Here is a 17,915-nt window from a genome sequence, read left to right on the forward strand (position 1 = left end):
AAAATATTTTGGGAATATGCTTGTTTATCACCACACTGCTCATCAGTGATGCTTCACTCATTTCAGATGCCTGTACTTGCCATTTGCCTTATTTCTTACAGCACAAATCAGCAGAAGGATCTATTGTGACTAATGCATTTGTGCCTATCCTTATCCGAGTAGAGGGTTTTTATGGCCTTAATAACCCATTCTGTACGCTGTACTTCTATCCCGAGCTGTTTGCACCGTCAAACAAAGGAAGTCTTTTGCACATAATGTGGATACAGTGCTGAGAAATTACTTCCTCACCCAGGCATCCTCTTGACTCTTCAAACTGCATTTTAAGCAGCGATTAAATACTCATTTTGTCCCTCAGAGTAATGATATCATTCTAGCTTTCTGAAAGGCCGTCGCAATCTCCTGTAATGAATCTGCACATGTAAATCTGAAGGACATAAACCCGACTCAGACTTATGCATTCCGTAGAGCACCTCACAGAAAGGAAAGTAAAAAGCTTCAAGCAATGTTACAGGGTTAGTTTATTTCAAGTTGATTTTTACGGATAAGATTCCTACCTGTAATAGATTTAATGGTTTCAGTGGATACTGTATGCCCGAGCAGGTCATACTGAACTAAACTGGAAGACTCCTCAGGAACTTCCACTGACTTCTCAGGTCCTTTTGTCCAGGTATAGATCATTTCACTCTTTGGATAAGCATCTATAACACAGCATCAGTTTGCATAAATAGGAAACATCTTCTCACACCTTGCTGAAAGCCTGGCCCAAACCCACCGAAATCAAACGGCGACTCACACTAACAACTTTAGAAGATACTCTTCATGTTCAGTTACCCCATACAACCACCCTCAAAGGAGAATAAATAGCAGCTAAGGTCATATGTCAAGCGCCACACACAAATTCACCTCACTTTTGAACGTGAAGGCTAAAGAAGAGTTCTTTCCAAATCAGCCCTTAACAGGCGCATAAAGTTTATCTTTAAATTATTTTAGAAATTGCTATTTAAATTTTTATCATTAAAAGACACCAATATATTTTTTAAAACATGTATAAGGACAATACATTTTGGGTGCACATTTATTTACAGAAAAGAATATAAAGAATACTCACAATACTAAACAGCATAATATTTTAAACTTGTGTTTAAAATATTTGCCAGAAACCGGAGTTCAGTAAAAAATTCACAATAGCCCAAAAATTAACCACACCCAAAGAAACATCTTACATCTAATACAAAAGACACAACTTAGGTCTAGCATTCAATCCCTACCCAGTCAAAACTCCTGTTAAAAATTAAATTCAATCAGTCTTGCATTTGAAATGGCTACAACTTATTTCAAGTTTCACTAAGGAAAGTACCAGATTAATTTCCAGCGCAATTTCTGCTGGCTGGTGATGCTGCCTGAAGAAGTCAATCTGTGGGCTAAGTACCTGCTACCGAAGCTCCCCTGTCATACAGCTGGTATCAAAGCCAATTCTGGCTGCACCTTGTCTCCAGTCTGACCATAACAGCAACACAAAACCTTATCAGGGCAGTGTCTTTAATATATTCATATTCTTTTCACAAGTCTAAAAATTATTTACCTGGTCTAAACTTGCCATGCAGAATCCTGTTAGAGGCCAGCAGACTGATAAATAGAAATAAAGATCAAATCTCCACATAACCTACACATCTATCTTAGGATGTCAAATTGCCTCCACTAACTGTACAGAAAGTCAAATAACCTGCTTCCCTATGTGCCTTTTACCAGGGTGTTGTAAGTCTAGACGGATCCCACCCTCTTTGTCTTCTCCAGAGAATCTCTCACTACATTAAGCATCCAATTCCTCCCTGTGAACCAAGAAAAACTATGTATTTCAAAAAACTCTGTAGCCAGAATAGCGGTGTTTAACCAAATAGCTGAATCAGTGCCTGATTTTCAATTCAATGCCTGGGTTTAATTTTTGAGGCCCTAAATAAATTCCCAATGAATTTAACAGGAGTTTTGTCTGCGTAAGAGTTGTATTATCAAGACTAATATTCAGAAAGTTTAGCAATTGCTCAAAATCTAGTATTTAAATTCTGTAGTTACAAGAAATTTCATAATTGCAACTTACAACTCCCAAATTTGAGAGGACAAGCATGACCATCCATGGGAAAATCCACTAATCTCATGGGACACTCTGCACTTATTGTAAGCCTATAATGGAACAAATTAAATAGTCTCTGGTTGCCATTTTGTCTAGGCAGTATAACTTTTGCATACAGTAATTGTAAGAAGCTGAACAAACACGTTCAATACCTCATTGTGTACAGGATGGTGCCATTTCTCATTATTCTAAAGAGTTTATTTGGTGCTGTCATATTATGTGCAACAGACTTTTTCCCATTCCTGAAGAAAGTGTCGGGAGTCCACACCTTTGAAACCATCAAGTTGTTAAGTCTTAAAATTTCAATAGGGCCATCATATTTTAATCTTTTGTCTACCCATGTCTGACGAAAGAAGACATCCATTGTATACTCCTGTATTAAATTGCAGAAAAACAAAGATCACATTTGCATATATCAGTGTTTCCTGTAAAAAAAAATCCTCCTGCAGCAAAGAAAAAAAAAATCAGTAGTAAAGAAAACGCTAAGTCCACTACACAAACATACTTCTACCAATTAAAGCATGTTGTGTACTTCTTAATAGCTTAATTTCTCACATTAGTCATATCAATAAATTGCTACACATATTTAATCATTAAGGAATAATTAATCTAATTACCTTGCAGGAGCAGGCAATTGAATTTGTAGTCAAGCATATAACTGGAAACAAAATGATCTCTGACAAAAAGTGTGAACAGATCTTTAAAGAAAAGATAACCGTGGATTTTGCACTGCTGGCTAAATTAAAAATACCAGGACAAGCGTTTGCTTCCACTTTAAAGTCAGGAATGAAAACATAGTTTCAATACATGGAAAGTAAGCTTTCAACTGAGGAAAGCTAAATATTTCTTTCTCCATGCCCACAAAACACGGATAATAAATTATATATAGACTTACATATATAGACATTTGTTTTTAACTACATAACTACCCCATTAGCTTCCTCAGAAAAGCCATTCAGGCGCTCCAAAGAAAACATTCAAACAACAACTGGAGAACGGCAGACAGGCACATCATGAGAAATCATACGTGAATGAATGGATGAAGGGATGCATTTCGCATCTTGGGAAGCTAAAACGCTTCACAAAAAAAGCATCACATGGCACTGAAAAAGGTAACAGAGAAAGCTTTAAGTCCTTTCTAACTTACAGCTGCGACTTTAGTTCAAACTCTTCTGCATAATGTTACCATTGAAACTACTTGCGTGGCCGTACCTATTTGATGGGCAAGGAGGTATGTCTGCTAGGGTAACACATCTTAGAATTGTCTGCTGTCTTTTCTGTGGCTCCACCTTCTACTGTGGTTTATAGTTAATCCACGGAAAGTCTCTATTCTGTGATTCTAGTGCCATTTGTAGCTGGTGACTTTCTAGCTGATAGGTAGCGGTTTCTGTTAGTAGCTTCTACGTGAAAGAATTTGTAATGTAAGATTTTGACCCTTTTTGTTACGCTGGGTACCAAAGTAACCCAGCTCTAAAAAGTCATTGTCATCACCCCCTGCACCGAGGCTGTTTCAGTGAGCTTTACAAGTGCAGCCACATTCGGATTACACTGGGTCACTAGTGGGTACATAAACTAAAAATTATTCCAAACCCAATTCCTGGATCCCTGAATAGCTTCCTAACTACTCCCTAATGACAAAAGGGGAAACACTTCCTGGAAATTCTCCTTTTGCCAGTTCCTCACCTATCTTCAGCCCGTGTTCTCACTCCTGCCTTCCCCTACATAACTAATCATCTCCCATGCGGCACCATGTGAAACACTCCACTGGAACTTAAGAGATGCCAGGCAGCCCTCATTTTGGATTTGAGGCAAACATTACTAGATTTCCTTGGGACTGGATTTTTGTATCCCTTGCTGCAGTGAGCAGCACCACACTGTATGTGACAACTGTTGAAGGGGCAAGATACGTTTCAACATGACACTGCTGTCACAAATCTAGCCCTCAAAAAAACACCTTGCTATCACATACCTTTCCACATGATAGAGCCCAACCAGGTGCACCCCAAAGGGCAAGAAACTGCCTTTCCCTTAAAGAAGTTCAGTTTCAGCACATATGGCTGTGTTACTTCTGTGGGATTTCCTGGATATCTTACAAAAAGAGAAACTATTGCATGGCTTAAGGGTATACCACTGAATTGCAGAAATTGATGAGAGTTATGCTGGATTTGACCTCAAATGAATGCAGATGCCATTCAGGCACAAATAACAGTACATGCAAATGTAATGTTTCTCTTCTGTGACTATTTCATGGGTGTCACTTTGACGTTCAATTTCTGCAGACACTTCTGAAAACTCTTATCAGTCAAACATTTGCTGAAAGTGATGCTAAAAGGGGCACAAAGATCGGCAAAGGGCATTCATCTGAAATGAAAACGTCAACGAACATTTGTGAAACAATGTCATTATTATTCACCTGAGAATAACACAAGCTGCAGAAAGGAAAGGCAATTTCAAAGATATTACATGTTTTCCCGACAGCAAACCGATGCAGACACTCCCCACAAGGCCTGATTCTGATTCTACACCGTGAAAGTCTGTTTTAAATCCTATGAAGTTAATTCCTTAAGCCAGCCAAAAACCAGTGAAAGTGTGACCAGAATCAGGCCTGATGTACCTAATTATAACCTGTAAATTAAGCTGTTACTAATCTTGTCTACTTTGCATAACTGACAGAACAGCACAGATGAAGCATCCACTCCCTACTGCAGTTAATGGTTTCTCAGAACCAGGAAATGGCATTTTAATCCCAGGAATACATACCATTTCTACATCAGAAACAGGTCCAAAACTGGTGACATATATATCTGTTTTGACTTCAGTAACAGGACCTAATGTATGAAAAGGAAGTGAGCAAGAAAATTTGAATTTTGCAGGTCAACAGTTCCCATAAATGATCCTGGTGTGCGAACAGTTTTTGCTTTTAGGGTTTCGAGCAAGAGCAAAATGCAAACACAGGTCATTTCAGATAAGTCTCTAATAACAAGCACTGTTCAATTACCTTTACCACATAAGTAAATCAAAAGCAGCATTTCCATGCAAATCCTCATTCAGAAAACCAATGTTGACTCAACGAATAAGAAAACAGATGCCAAAAAATTAAAAAGGCTCACTGAAGAGACCATGCTAATTAACAACAAGCACCAAATTCAGGAAATCCGCACCCCCAAAGGCATTTCTTGCTAACACTCAGTCCTACTGTTAATAACTCGACTGCAGATACATTATTAGGATGCCATGCATTGGACAATTTAGTACTACAGCATTGAGATACGCATCCATATCCCAAGATGCAAAGTGCTTCAATAGTAACAATCAAAATAAAAGTTGGATATCTAAGCACTTTTGAGGGTCCGAACCTAGGTTCAGATGCTACTACAAAGCCCGTCTCAAGAGAACTAGTGCTACGTAGGACACTGTTGAAAGCAGAGCACCGAGCAGAGGTCTTGCACTCTCACAGCGGGGTACCACATAGCAACCATCCATCAGAGAAAGCAGTTTCACTTTAACATGCACTTCCTTCACAAATCTGAAATTTCAAGGTGTTTTGTCCTATAGTATTCACTCTGCAGACCCTTTGCAGTTCCCCTTAAAGCAAAGAACATGTGCACTAAATAATTTCACTGGGGTTTAGGTCTGTTCCCAATGTGAAAGGCTAGAAAGCTGCTAATCATTACCAGTTATGATGATGATTCTGTGACCAAAGCATTAACTAACAGTTTAATTCAGGTAATTAACTCACATTGTATATTAAACTAACTAAATAAATCTACTGACGGTCTTAGCAAACAGGAACTGCCCAAGAAAAAAAACCAAAACAAAACCAAAACAATGTATGATCTACAAATTCACAACCAGGGTTTCTAAACACCTTCAACTCAAATTTCTAAGAAGGATAAGTGGCTCAAGTTTCTTAATTCAGGCTTTATCATTGTATTTGCAATCTAAAAATGAAAGGAGGAAAGACTTAATACTTATGAGCAGCAGAAAAAAATAAAAAACAAAAAACCTCACTGCTCACAGACGTCACTTTGAATCAAATGTTAAAAGGAGAAAAAAAATAAGCAACTGGAAAACAGGGAACCTACATTTCTTGCACCCAGAACAAGTGTCAAACTCTGCACAAAAAGTAAAGTAAAACCATGTAAAATTATCTCACTAAACAGTTTGCAAGTTATGTAGAGAAGAACAGCTACGAGAATTTCAGCTAAATGTCAAAAAACGACTTTGCTGGAAGTTAACAGCTTCACAGAAGGGCATTTTTTCAAGATGAAATCTAGAGAAAAATCACCCTACACTAGCTGGTATCATAATGGTCCTGGAAAGTTGGATAATTTGGCATGTCTGCCTTGAAGAGGTTTTTAAGGAAAACCTCTGAAGTTCCAGGTAACACGCTGTTCCCCTTTCTACAAGTTACAATGTGTTCGTTCATAAGGTCATGGAAATCCATGAGTGGTTAGACCACTCATTTTACCGGTAGAATAGTCCAATGACATTTCCCAAACATAATCATTTCTGGAGCACAGAAATGCTCCATGAGTTTGGAAAAACTCTCACTAGAGCTGTCAAGATACCAGAAGTGAAAACATTGATCTGCAAAGTTAGAAAAACATGGAGAAAAGCTAAATCATACTTGTACACAGAAACAGAAGAGATCCAATCATATCTGACCTCCCATAATCACAAGACTGCAATTTATCTTGGGTTGGTTTAAATATGTAAATATTTATTTCACCTGTACTTTAATCAAAGTCCTACAGAAACAAACCATTCATTCTCCCCACATAGCTGTAATAAGAACATGTAGAAATTAGTCTCTGTTTCTCAGTAATAAGAAAATACTGACTATTCCTCTCAGCTCCTGAATCCCTTTCAGGAACTGTTTTATTTGTTAAATCTAAGAAACAAAAAAGGAACAGTCCTAAAAAACCCACCAACCAACCCAAAACCAAAACCCAAAACCCAAACCTTGAACTGCTTTCCTCTGGCAAGATCTTCTTTTCTTTAGCTATCAGAACATTAATTTTATAATCATATCAAATTAGGCAGAGGGACAGATTTTTCCCACGGGCACTGAGCTGCTTCTCCTCAGGCACTGATTTCTTTTGTTTCATTAAATGATTACAGCTTCATGGGCAATAAGCATTCAGAGATTTTTTTGCAATTTCTTTTTTTTTTTTTTAATTTCTCAGAAAAGGGAAGGGCTAAAACCAAGAAGCTAATCTCCACATCAGTGAGCCTATGATTTAATGCTATTAGAAATCTTACAGCAGCGGCACAGGACTAAAACTATGAGTTCACCCTTTGGCAGCTGCTATTCTCCTCCCAAACCTTTATTTATTAGTGGGACCCATGAGAAAGAAGGAAGCGGGAACTCTCGGATTATAATGAAGCCATAAAATAAGGTTGAAATTAAAGTTCGCTTTCAGATGCTTGCCCGACACGATGGCAGCACAGTGACAAAGCACGTGTTAAAAGTCCCATTTTGGGCCACTGGAAAATGCAAATGAATGAGGATCTAGAAATATTTTAGGCTTCGTAACAGTTATCAAGCTAGTACTGACATGCAAGTCCTTGCTTTGCATCCACAATGAAGATGTTTGGTAGGAGCGAAGACGGCAGTGAGGGACAGCGAAGGTGATTACCTCCCTAATGCTTTTTCTCCAATGACAGCCCTGTCGTGTTCCGCATCTTCCACTTACGTTGTTGGTTCACAACTGCCAAGGCCAAACCTTGGATTTTCTAGCACACTTGAGTGCTTAATGCCAACCCAGGAGTATCTATGGCGACACCAAAACCTCTCTCATTCTTCCTGTTCTAGAAGAAAACTTAACTCCAGCTGGTAACAATAGTGGGGGTACAAATAGTGAGTCATCCTTCTTTTTTTAAAAAAAACTATTATTAATCGTGGGAATTCCTGTCAACAAGGAGGAGATCTGTAACCACCTAACCTACTTTTCTGGTGATTTAAGCAGCCCTCCAAAAAGAACGTTTTGCACCACTTAATCAACGCAGGCTCTACAAGCAGAAGATCCTATTAGAATCCTTCACACTCTATTAGGGGTGATAAAATGCAACAAGTTGTACGAAGGCCAGTTAACTTCAAGAATGACCATTTGGGCTGATCCCTCAATGGATGTTCAGAAAGCATCGATCCACCAGAAATCTTCAGGAATGCTGAAGAGCTATTTATAACACACTGGTGTGTATTTTTATGTCAATGAAATAGGAGGAGAGTCCTACACACTGCAGTGGGAACAGTTAAGTCTGAATCACTGCTTGCAAGATAATATACTTTAAAGAATCTCAGGCAGGATTAAAAGCAACCCCTGCAAAAAGCCAGAATAGTTCAGTGTTAGATAGAGATGCTACATGTGGGCTGGAGAAGCGATGCCAGGCCCTAACCTCGCGAAGAGGAACATAAGACAGCTCTCCCATGCGTTTTATGCCAACATATGGGTTGAACTGCAGCACAGCTCCCAGCGAAAGACTTTGGGCTCCATTATCCCCGCGTCTCCATAGGCAACTGTCACTGCAGAGATCTCCACTGTATGTAAACAGTCAGATCCTGCACAGGCTCTCTGTATATTGCAAATTTTGCCATCAAGAGTCACGCAACCGATCGGGAAGATAAGCCAACAAGTCTGTACAATGGTTTCAACGTAGAAAGTCGGATTTAAATGCAAAGTGCAGTTATTGCTGCTATTATGAGATCAGTCCCAGGATACATAAGCTACATGAAATTATATTACATCAGTTCCTACTGCTGCATCTAAAAAAAAAAAAAAAAAAATAAAAAATTGTGAAGTAGTTGCTACAGATTTTATGTTTAAATATAACTGCATGAGAAAGATTTGGAGCGTCCTCTTTCCAAATTCTTGCTGTCTGGATAGGGTTGGTATATTTTAGATAAAAAATGAAAAAAAGAAACCACCCAAAAAACCCTGCCATCATATGAAGCATGTTCTCGTTTCATGCTATCAGAAAGAACAGCAGAGAACACCTGCTGTATGTAAGATTTCTGTTACAATGCCAAAACAGCTAGGTAGGGCAGTTTTTTAAAAATTCATGTGGAATCCAAACACGTGGGCTATGTTCTCTACCAAAAGGCAAATACAACAAATGCAGAAGTACACAGTAACCTGTGTCTCTACATACGTTCATTCACCAGCACGTCTGGACCCTGAAAAAGGAAAAACCTACCTCCAGAAAAGGGGCGATTACTCTGTTCCTTTGCCTGTTCATCAGCAAATAATCTCTGCTGAAATAATCTCTGCTGAGACAGCCAACAAGCTTGACACTGGTGCCAGTTTTCATGATGTGGACACCTGTCTAGTAAGAATTGGACTAAGAATATCAGCTAATTTTATACAGGTCACTGAACAACAGACAGATGGTAATGACTTCAAGCATTACTAACCTCAGCCAAATTCAAATCAGCCAACTACAGGTATCTAACACTACATCCTGTTAAGCCTTTGAGTCATCTACTCTCACCAGCTGAGGAAGACTGGACAACTGCCGGGAAAATAAGGCTCAGCTTCACTTTACAGTACTCACTTAAGTCCATTTGCAATCTAAAAAATAAATTACATCATCTATTATGCTGAGCGACGGAACGTTGAAGGTACGTGTGAGTTCCTAAAAAGAGCAGATAATCACATAGATCCTTTCCTGTTCTCTAAAACCAGAAAATTGTCCTCAATTCTCTTCAAAGGCATTCTGTGTTTATCTTCTGACTGAAGTCACATTGACAGGGAGTGAAACTCTTCAGAAACGCTGTTCATCAGCTGAACATCACGTAGCCTAGAAGGGTCAAAGAAGCCTTCTCCTACCCTCCTGCAGGTAGACAATGGCCAACAGATTTAATTCCACCGAGTACTCGGATGCACTTTCACAGGTACAAGATCATGAGAAAGAATATGAAAAGGGGAAGCAAAGAAAAAGGAAAAAGGAATGAACATGATCCTGTTCCTTCTACTCATGAGCCAGTGTAAGTGGCAACTTCTAAACAGAAAGCCACAGGCCTATCACCATTTTGTTAGCAGACTATGAGACTTGTAGCTCATACCAGACTACCCATGAGACTTGCAGCTCATACCAGACTACCACCCAAAAATAACAACCCAAGAGGAGAGAGAGTTCCAGCTTTCACCAACTGATGGGCAACCACACCACAATGAGCCGGTAACACACAGTGTGTGACACTGTCAGCCCATTTAGAGCCAGAGTCAGTGGGTCTCGCAGTCCATCTAACAGCCTTGGGCAGAAGGCAAGTTCTGCAATACTTTCCATCTTTGCTTTGGCCATAAAATTGGCCATTAAAAGCAAGGCACTAGAGATGAGATGTTCTCTACAAGGGACACCTAACAAGAAATAAAAAAAAAATCATTAAAATTAGCAGATACACAGGAGCACACGGTGACTCTGTCCTCACTAGCTCCAGTCCCCCCACTCCTTCCTCTCAAAGTATCATGAAACTTTCAAAGATATATTTTCTAAAGTTATGATCTAATACAGGCTTGAATCAGATGCTTACTTATGTCTTACGTATTTAAGTATTTAAATACACACATATTTAAAATGGCAAATCAGACCCAGGTCTTCAACTTCAAGCATATAATGCTCCTTTCAAAAAGTCATCTGGACTTCTACTGATGATGAAACTCATCACCAGTAGAAAGCAAGCAAGGGGAGTTTGAGAGACAATCCAGGGTATACAACTTTCTATAGTTTTCCTTTGTTTTGTGTCATACAGAAAGTTTTTAACAAGCAGATGAAAACTGTAGCCAAAGTATGACTAGAAATGCTTTTGCCTCAAAGTTTTCCATCTGAATCAAAATGGCACTGAGGTAACACTCTTGAAGATTTCCAGCACATAATGCTTTTAAATAATCACACTGTAAGTGTGTATCTGTACATCTGTAAACACCTTGTTCTTACGATCTCTTGGAGTGGTTTGGACCAGGAAACCCCCATGCATTACCAATGGCATTCTGCAAGTCAGAATAGTGATAAAATGGAGCACACAGTGTAGGGAACAGAATTGGTTTCATTTCCACCACACTATTTTCAAGCATCATATAGCATTACTTCATTCCTTAGTCCCTAAATACCTCCCTTCTACTGAAATCAGAACTCTTAAGCATTTAATGTCTTGCCAACAGCATTTTTTTTTCCTCTGACACACAAAACTTCTCATTCTCCTTTGTTTCATTAAATTTCTAGGTGAAATCTCTCTGCTTCTCTCTCGCTTGATTCCCTCTCCCCACTAAACTTGATGGGAAATTTCACTTAAATGGTCTTTAATAACCTTTTTCATAAAACCATCTGGGCTTTTTTATTACACTACTAAACCTCACCATGCCTAGTCAGTGACAGGACTTTTTTAGGATTTTTATATCGATTTAATAAAGTGAGTTCGCAATGCAAGGTGTCAATCAAATGACATGGGGAACTTCATTCTTCTGTTGACCCTCAACATACGTCATGCTCCTGCATAGGAAATACCAAGACAAGCTTCCATATACGCTGTTGAGGTTCAAAAACCTCCTGAAAGACCATTTCCACATTTGTAAGCATGTTCAAGCAGCTTCTCCTCCGTAACTAACAAAAATTGTGCTAATTAATGATAGCGTGGAGAATTTGGATCCAATTTTAGGAAATCTCCATAATATAATGCTTTCTACTTCACTCCACATGCAAAAATTCTTCATGAATTGTTATTTGTGGCAACTCTGAAAGATGCCAGCAAAATTCAGAATTTGGCTACCTCCCCAAGTCTGATTTTAAACATCATTTGCGCCAGAATTAGAAATGTTTTCACTGATTTGAAGTTTAAAATCAGCATCAGTCAGACCTCTGTGGGGCCTTTTGTTCTGAAAATAAAACTTTCATTTCATTTCGAACCACGTGGAAACTAGATGGTGAATCAGCTTCAAGAATAAAACAAATATAAATATTCTGCTGTTCATCAGAAAGTGACGTAGCTTTAACGTTACCAAAACACACTATACTTTCCCTCTCTAAATACTCGCATCCCCTCTGACATTTTGTTTGCTATGCTATAAGCTAGTGACCCACTTTTAAGATGCGAGTCCCATTTGTCATAAAGATTTATCAGAAAATTTAAAAAAAAAGAAAACAAGAAAAAGAAAACGTGATTTGGATAGTGTGTATTTTAATATCTAATCTTTAGTTATCACTCTGAGTTATGTCAGAAAGTCAAACCTGACCAATTGCAGAAATGCCTCTTTGGTTGTTTTTGGTTTGTTTAGGGTTTTTTAAAGCTGCTCTTGTCAAATCAGGTGAAGGTAACTTTTGCTGTAAGGAGCCAGGGAGGCAGGCATTATTTTCAAAAAATAAAGCATTTTTTTTTCCTCTATGTGTTACTTAGAAGTTGAAAACTCAAAGATGAGCAGTTTAGATGTCATAAGGAAGAAAAAGCAAGCGATATATAATACCCATTTTGTGAAAAATTCACCCAGAAGTGTTTTCCCCAGGCTGAAATCTGAGGGGACGGTTTCCTCCCTCTATCATTTACTTCAGTATTGCCGTTATGAAAGTTCAAGGTGATACAGTGAACTTTTTCTCCTTGTGATAGCATTTTGCTGAAAGTCTGCAATGCTTACTGGGGAAAAAAGATCTAATCTTGCAAAGTATCTTGCAAAGGACAACTGTATTAAAATAAAAATCAGATAAAATGTATGTCATATTACATATTTAGTAGTTGCTTAATTTTGGAAATCTGATAATGCTCAAAAAGCATCTTTGCTAGATGACTAATTAGTTGGCATTCAACCTAAAATGATGCCAAACATAGCACATCTCTGGTACGCGTGCAGAAGTGTCTGTAACCTCTCCACAGAAACTAAATTGCAAAAGGCTACCGGTTCCCAATCATCCCTCTGGGTGTTAATAAATTTAGCTTCCTTCTCGCTTAACGTGTCAGCTAACTTATGGAAGGCCTCGTTTCTTCCATGCTCTCAAAATAATAAAGGAGTGCTCAGCGATGCCAGGTGTTGTCCTTTAACAATCACGATCATGCATCTGAGCACTGTGTATGGCATGTGGGGAACGTGTTGGCACACATGTCAGCGTAGATGCATCACGTGTATGAAGAAGGTACTTTCAGGGGAGGAAGAAAGTATTTCGCAACAGAAACCTACGCAAGGATCTCATTCAGTCCTGTATGGGAAGCAGCCTATGAAACACTCGCTACAGCTCTGTGCATCATGAGGAAGGCTGTAGCATTTCTTCTTGAATCTTTTTTTCTTTTAACTTTGAATTCTGTATTTTCATGTCTTGATTCCATATTAGGGAATAAACTTTTATTTCATCAGGATTTTTGGTTCCAAGTCCCTACACAGTAACATCAAAATAAAGAACACAACAAGCCTGCCTGCTCACTCAACAGCACAGAACTGCATCTTAACAGCCTGGGGCACAACAGGGGCACAAAACTCCCACACGCAGAGCACAGGTGAAGGCAAATTCCAGACTCCCCCATCTCTAATTCCTGTACAGCAATTAAATGCGCTACTTCTAAATCAAAGCTGTAATTCCAGCAACTGCGGTAAAGGACTGGTGTACTCCGCCACCCGGGCTCTGGTTTTCCCTAACTATCGAACAGAACCACCAAAGCCCTGACCCCTTAGGCTGCTGAAAGTACACTTGTTTCTACCCGGCTCCAATCCGACGCATTTCGGGGTCAAAACCTGCCAAGAACCGGAGGAACTCGGGCGCCTGGCAGGTCCCTCCATCCTCCTCAAGCCAACGCACCGCGGCTTCAGGGCTTTTTTCTTGTTCTTACCCCCCTCCCCTCCCAGCGCAGGAGCCGAACCCCAGCCCAGGGTGTGGGCAGAGCCGCGAAGCGGGGGCTGAGCCCGGGCCCGCCCCGGCGGGGCCCCCGCGGCGGGGGTCGCTCAGCGCCCCCAGAGCTTTTGGGGCCCGGCGCTACCTCGCCGATGGCCCTTCCGTCCCCAGAGGTCTCGGACGCCGGGGAGAGACGATTTTTGGTCGGTACGAGCGGAGAGCGCTGCGCCTCCCGCCCCTGCCCGACGCCCCCCCACCCACGCCGGCACCGCGCCGCCACCGTACCCCCGAATCCCGGTCGCAGCCGGTTGTCATAGCCATCCAGGAGGCTGTTCAGGATGCTGGTGAAATTCTCCGGCCACAATTTCTCCTCTTTTTTGCTCTGCCCTGGCGGCCCGGTGAGACTGCGAGGCAAAGAGGGAACGGGTGAGCGGAGCCGCCGGGAGCCCGCGGGGGCAGCAGCACCGGGACCGGCCGCCCCGGGGCCCCCGCCGCCGCCGGGGGTACTCACCACGTCGCCAGGCACAGGCAGTGCAGGAGGGCGATGGAGAGACCCGAGGACATGGCGATGGCTGGCTCCTTGGCAGAAACCATCTTTGCATGCCATACTTCACGCCTGGGCACGTTAAACGCCTTGTCCGGGGCGGGGAGGGGGACGCGGGGCCCGGCGGGGGGGGTGGGGGGGGGGGCGGCGGCGGCGGCGGCGACAGCCCCCGGCGGCCCTACATGCGCGGCGCCCCGGTTGCCAGGCGCCCGGCACGGGCGGAGGAGAGACAAGTTTCCCCGCGCCGTTAACTCTCTCGGGGCAACAGGCGCCGGTCCCCGCCGCTCCCCCCCTCCCACCTCCGCCCCGCCCCGCCCGCGGCCCCGCGCTCCGCCCCGCTCTCCCCTCCCGGCCGCCCCGTGGCAGAGGGCGGCAGCCGCAGCCCCCTCCGGGCGGCCGCCGGGGCCCGAAACCTGCCTGCCCGTTGCCTGCCGGTGGTGGGGTCTGTGCGGGAGGGTGGCTGGGGAGGTCGTGCTGATGGGCGCGGAGGAGAACTCTTCCTTGGTCCCCATCATCTGTGCTCCCCGCGGGGGGAGCTAAACGGGGGGGGGGGGGGGATGGGGGGTGGGGAGCGTGTTAATTACCCCCAGTGAGGAGGGTTTGGGAGCAGGGGGGAACGTGCGCTCCGGTGTAAGAGGAGCCGGCCGAGGGGGGAGAGCAGAGGAGAGCTCTGACTTCAAGGTTAAAAGAGAGCGCACCCAAAACGCGTGGGAGTGAGCGGGTCATCCTGGGTCTCTGAAAGCAAAAATGCCAGGAAAAGGGAATAGTTTCACATTATATCTGGGTTTTTTCCCCCCCAATCCTTTAATTCCTATAATTAGGAAACAAGAATTGGTGACCCAAATAACTTCCATTATACAAGGTCCAAGGGATCCTGCAGCAATTACAGTACAATTCACTCTCAGGTGTTGCTGGTTTGCCACAGGCTGTTGGGATGGTTGGGTGGAGAGAGGAAAGGGAAAAGGGGAGGGGGTCCCCCATGCAATAGGTATTGACATTTAACTACTTGTTCTTCTGATCAAGTGGGCTGCAAGGACAGGTTTGGAAATCAGCATGCATGTCAATCTTAACAAGGACAGTGAAGTTCATTGTGCAGGAGTGCACAGGTACTATAATTGACTCCAAGACTATGGTACTGTCAGTGCTGACAGAAAAAGGCTTTATTCATTACTTACTACAGTATCTCCCGGCACTGAAATGCCTGAATATCTTCAAAACTACAGTACACTTGAAATCTTCCTGATTGTACTTCGGAGCTTGTTCCAGCAAGGGTGCCCTTTGCTGACTCCTTTGAAAAACAATTAAAGCTGTGCTTGAAATCCATTTAGCTTGCTGATGCTGTTTATCTTTCAAAAAACTCTGTCTAGGCAGTCAGTTTCTTCTTCTAATTTTAAAAGCCCTATTTAGGCCTCTGCAGATTATAGCCTGCTTCCTCAGATTTTGGCAGGATCCTTATCTGCTGCCTACCTTTACAGGATGCTGACCTGACTGCCTCACTGGAGCAATGAGGGCTCTGCTGAAACCTCACAGAGCAGGCAGCCTGCCTACGGACAGCACGCACACAGTATTTACAAGCCTGGACAACGCAGATGGTAGGATGTCACGCAAGGTCACGTCACAGGAGCTGTGACGTGGGGCTAGGCACAGCCTGTTTAACTCCACACACACAGGTGAAAACCAGCATACCAGCAAGAGGTGGTTCCATTAGCAGTCTGATCAGGAATGACAGAAGGATGGATCAGCAGCTCTTAAGGAGTCTAATTTCCCCATATGAGATAAGTTCGTCTGGGTTAATCAGCCACTTTTGGTCTTCTGTACAGTGATGCAATTTGTTTTTCTGGACGAGTCTTCTGCTATAGCACGGACTATCCCAAGGAGATGCCTAGGACCAGCCTCCAGTAAAGAAAATCTCTAGTTTTCCTGTCCCTTGCAAGATAAAGTAATCCTCTTGTAGCAGAACACAGAAAATATTTCTAAGCGAGATGATCTGATCGAGGGATATCTCAGAAAAATTCTGCTGGCAGAAGCCAAACTCGCGAAATTAAAACAAAGGCAATAGATGGTGATTGAGTACTGGGAAGAATTCTGCTGGCTAGTCAGACACGGAGCAAGCCATGGCTCTACAGCACTGCCACTTCTAGCAGCTGCTGTGGAAGAAAGCCAACAACACCCTGGCAGAGCCCGGGGCACCCTCGGCTTTAGATTGTTTTATTGCCTTCGGCATATGTACAGACACCTGCGTGAACTGAAATAGAAAAGTCGAGTGGTATTCACCAGTAATGATCTCCCCACATCGGTGTCCTGAGAAACACTTAACCCCACTTAACCCTCTCTCAGATCCGTGCCTGGAGTTGTAGGGAATACGGATGCTGTAGGTCCAGTAGTTCTTCTACAGGTAGAAATCAAAGAAACTCACTCAGTTATCCCCCTTCCAACAGTTTTAGGAACTGAGCTGGTCATTGCATGATCCCTAAGTTCTTTAGAACAAAGAATATTACTGACACCTTTGGTCTCTTCAGAAAAGGTAAGCTCAGGTTGAACAATCAGTGGACATGCCATGCCAGACCATCAGGTGAGAAGTACTCATGGCTTCTATGAATATGCTCATGTTGGTTGTTGTAAGTAAAGGTGGACATTGTGCCCTCCTGTCATACCTTCCCTGCTGCAGGTTATATTGGCGTAGGATCCAGGTGCCACTTGGTTGCATTTATTCCCTTCAAGTGCTAAAACTAAATGAGAAATCACTTTTTCTAAATCTAGAGAATGAGTTCAAACGCTTTACACATTCATCAGTGGTTAGTATCTCCCTTGGGTGCAGCACTGACTCTCGGGAATTAAATAAAATTAATCCCGAAACCAGAGATTGCTGTCCTTGGTATCTGAACACCTCTATCTTTTGTGTATTGCTGAAACTTTTACAGAACAAGGCTTGAAGGGAACATAAACCAGTTCAAAGTAACATTAAACAGTCCTGTAAGCCAGATAAATCACTCCTCGGTACTTCCTTATACCTTTTGATATATTCACTGCCCTGGTTAATTTCAGCATTTTTTTAATTACATCTTAAGAACTACTCTGGATTCTTTTGTAATGTAGTTGTAGCACAGACACATACAGAAACTCCCAGGGTGCTTCTCTGTCACCAGCAGTATGCTGACTTTAAAAATACTGCTTCAAATGGTCTTTGATCACTTCAAAGAATTTCTGGGTTATATCATCTCTCTAAAAGAACTTAATGACTCCAGGAAGGATTTAGTGGTCACAGGTTGAATTGATGGCCCCCTAAACTGCTGAATTTGGCATGTTCTCAGCTTCTTTAGCTTTTACCACCAATTCTTCCAAGATTTCTCTGAAGAAATCTCACCCATCGTGGACTATTGTAAGAAGGGGACTATTTTTGCCCAGCTCCATATGCTCAGAAAGCACTTGAAT

General features: G+C 42.2%; 1 protein-coding gene across 1 annotated transcript in view; it reads right to left on the minus strand.

The window, feature by feature from the left end:
* The window catches only part of GABRA4 (gamma-aminobutyric acid type A receptor subunit alpha4), a gene marked incomplete at both ends in the record, with an annotated part of 33,126 nt that extends 18,593 nt beyond the window's left edge, over positions 1-14,533 (minus strand). The window contains 6 exons of the mRNA XM_084266691.1: positions 555-698; positions 2,096-2,178; positions 2,281-2,501; positions 4,889-4,956; positions 14,225-14,343; positions 14,451-14,533. Of these exons, the coding sequence (XP_084122817.1) occupies positions 555-698; positions 2,096-2,178; positions 2,281-2,501; positions 4,889-4,956; positions 14,225-14,343; positions 14,451-14,533 (718 nt within the window). The remainder of the gene's footprint in view (positions 1-554; positions 699-2,095; positions 2,179-2,280; positions 2,502-4,888; positions 4,957-14,224; positions 14,344-14,450) is intronic.
* Between the last annotated feature and the right edge of the window lie 3,382 nt (positions 14,534-17,915).

This window comes from Gallinula chloropus, assembly GCF_964237585.1.
Source record: "Gallinula chloropus genome assembly, chromosome: 7".
Lineage (NCBI taxonomy): Eukaryota > Metazoa > Chordata > Aves > Gruiformes > Rallidae > Gallinula > Gallinula chloropus.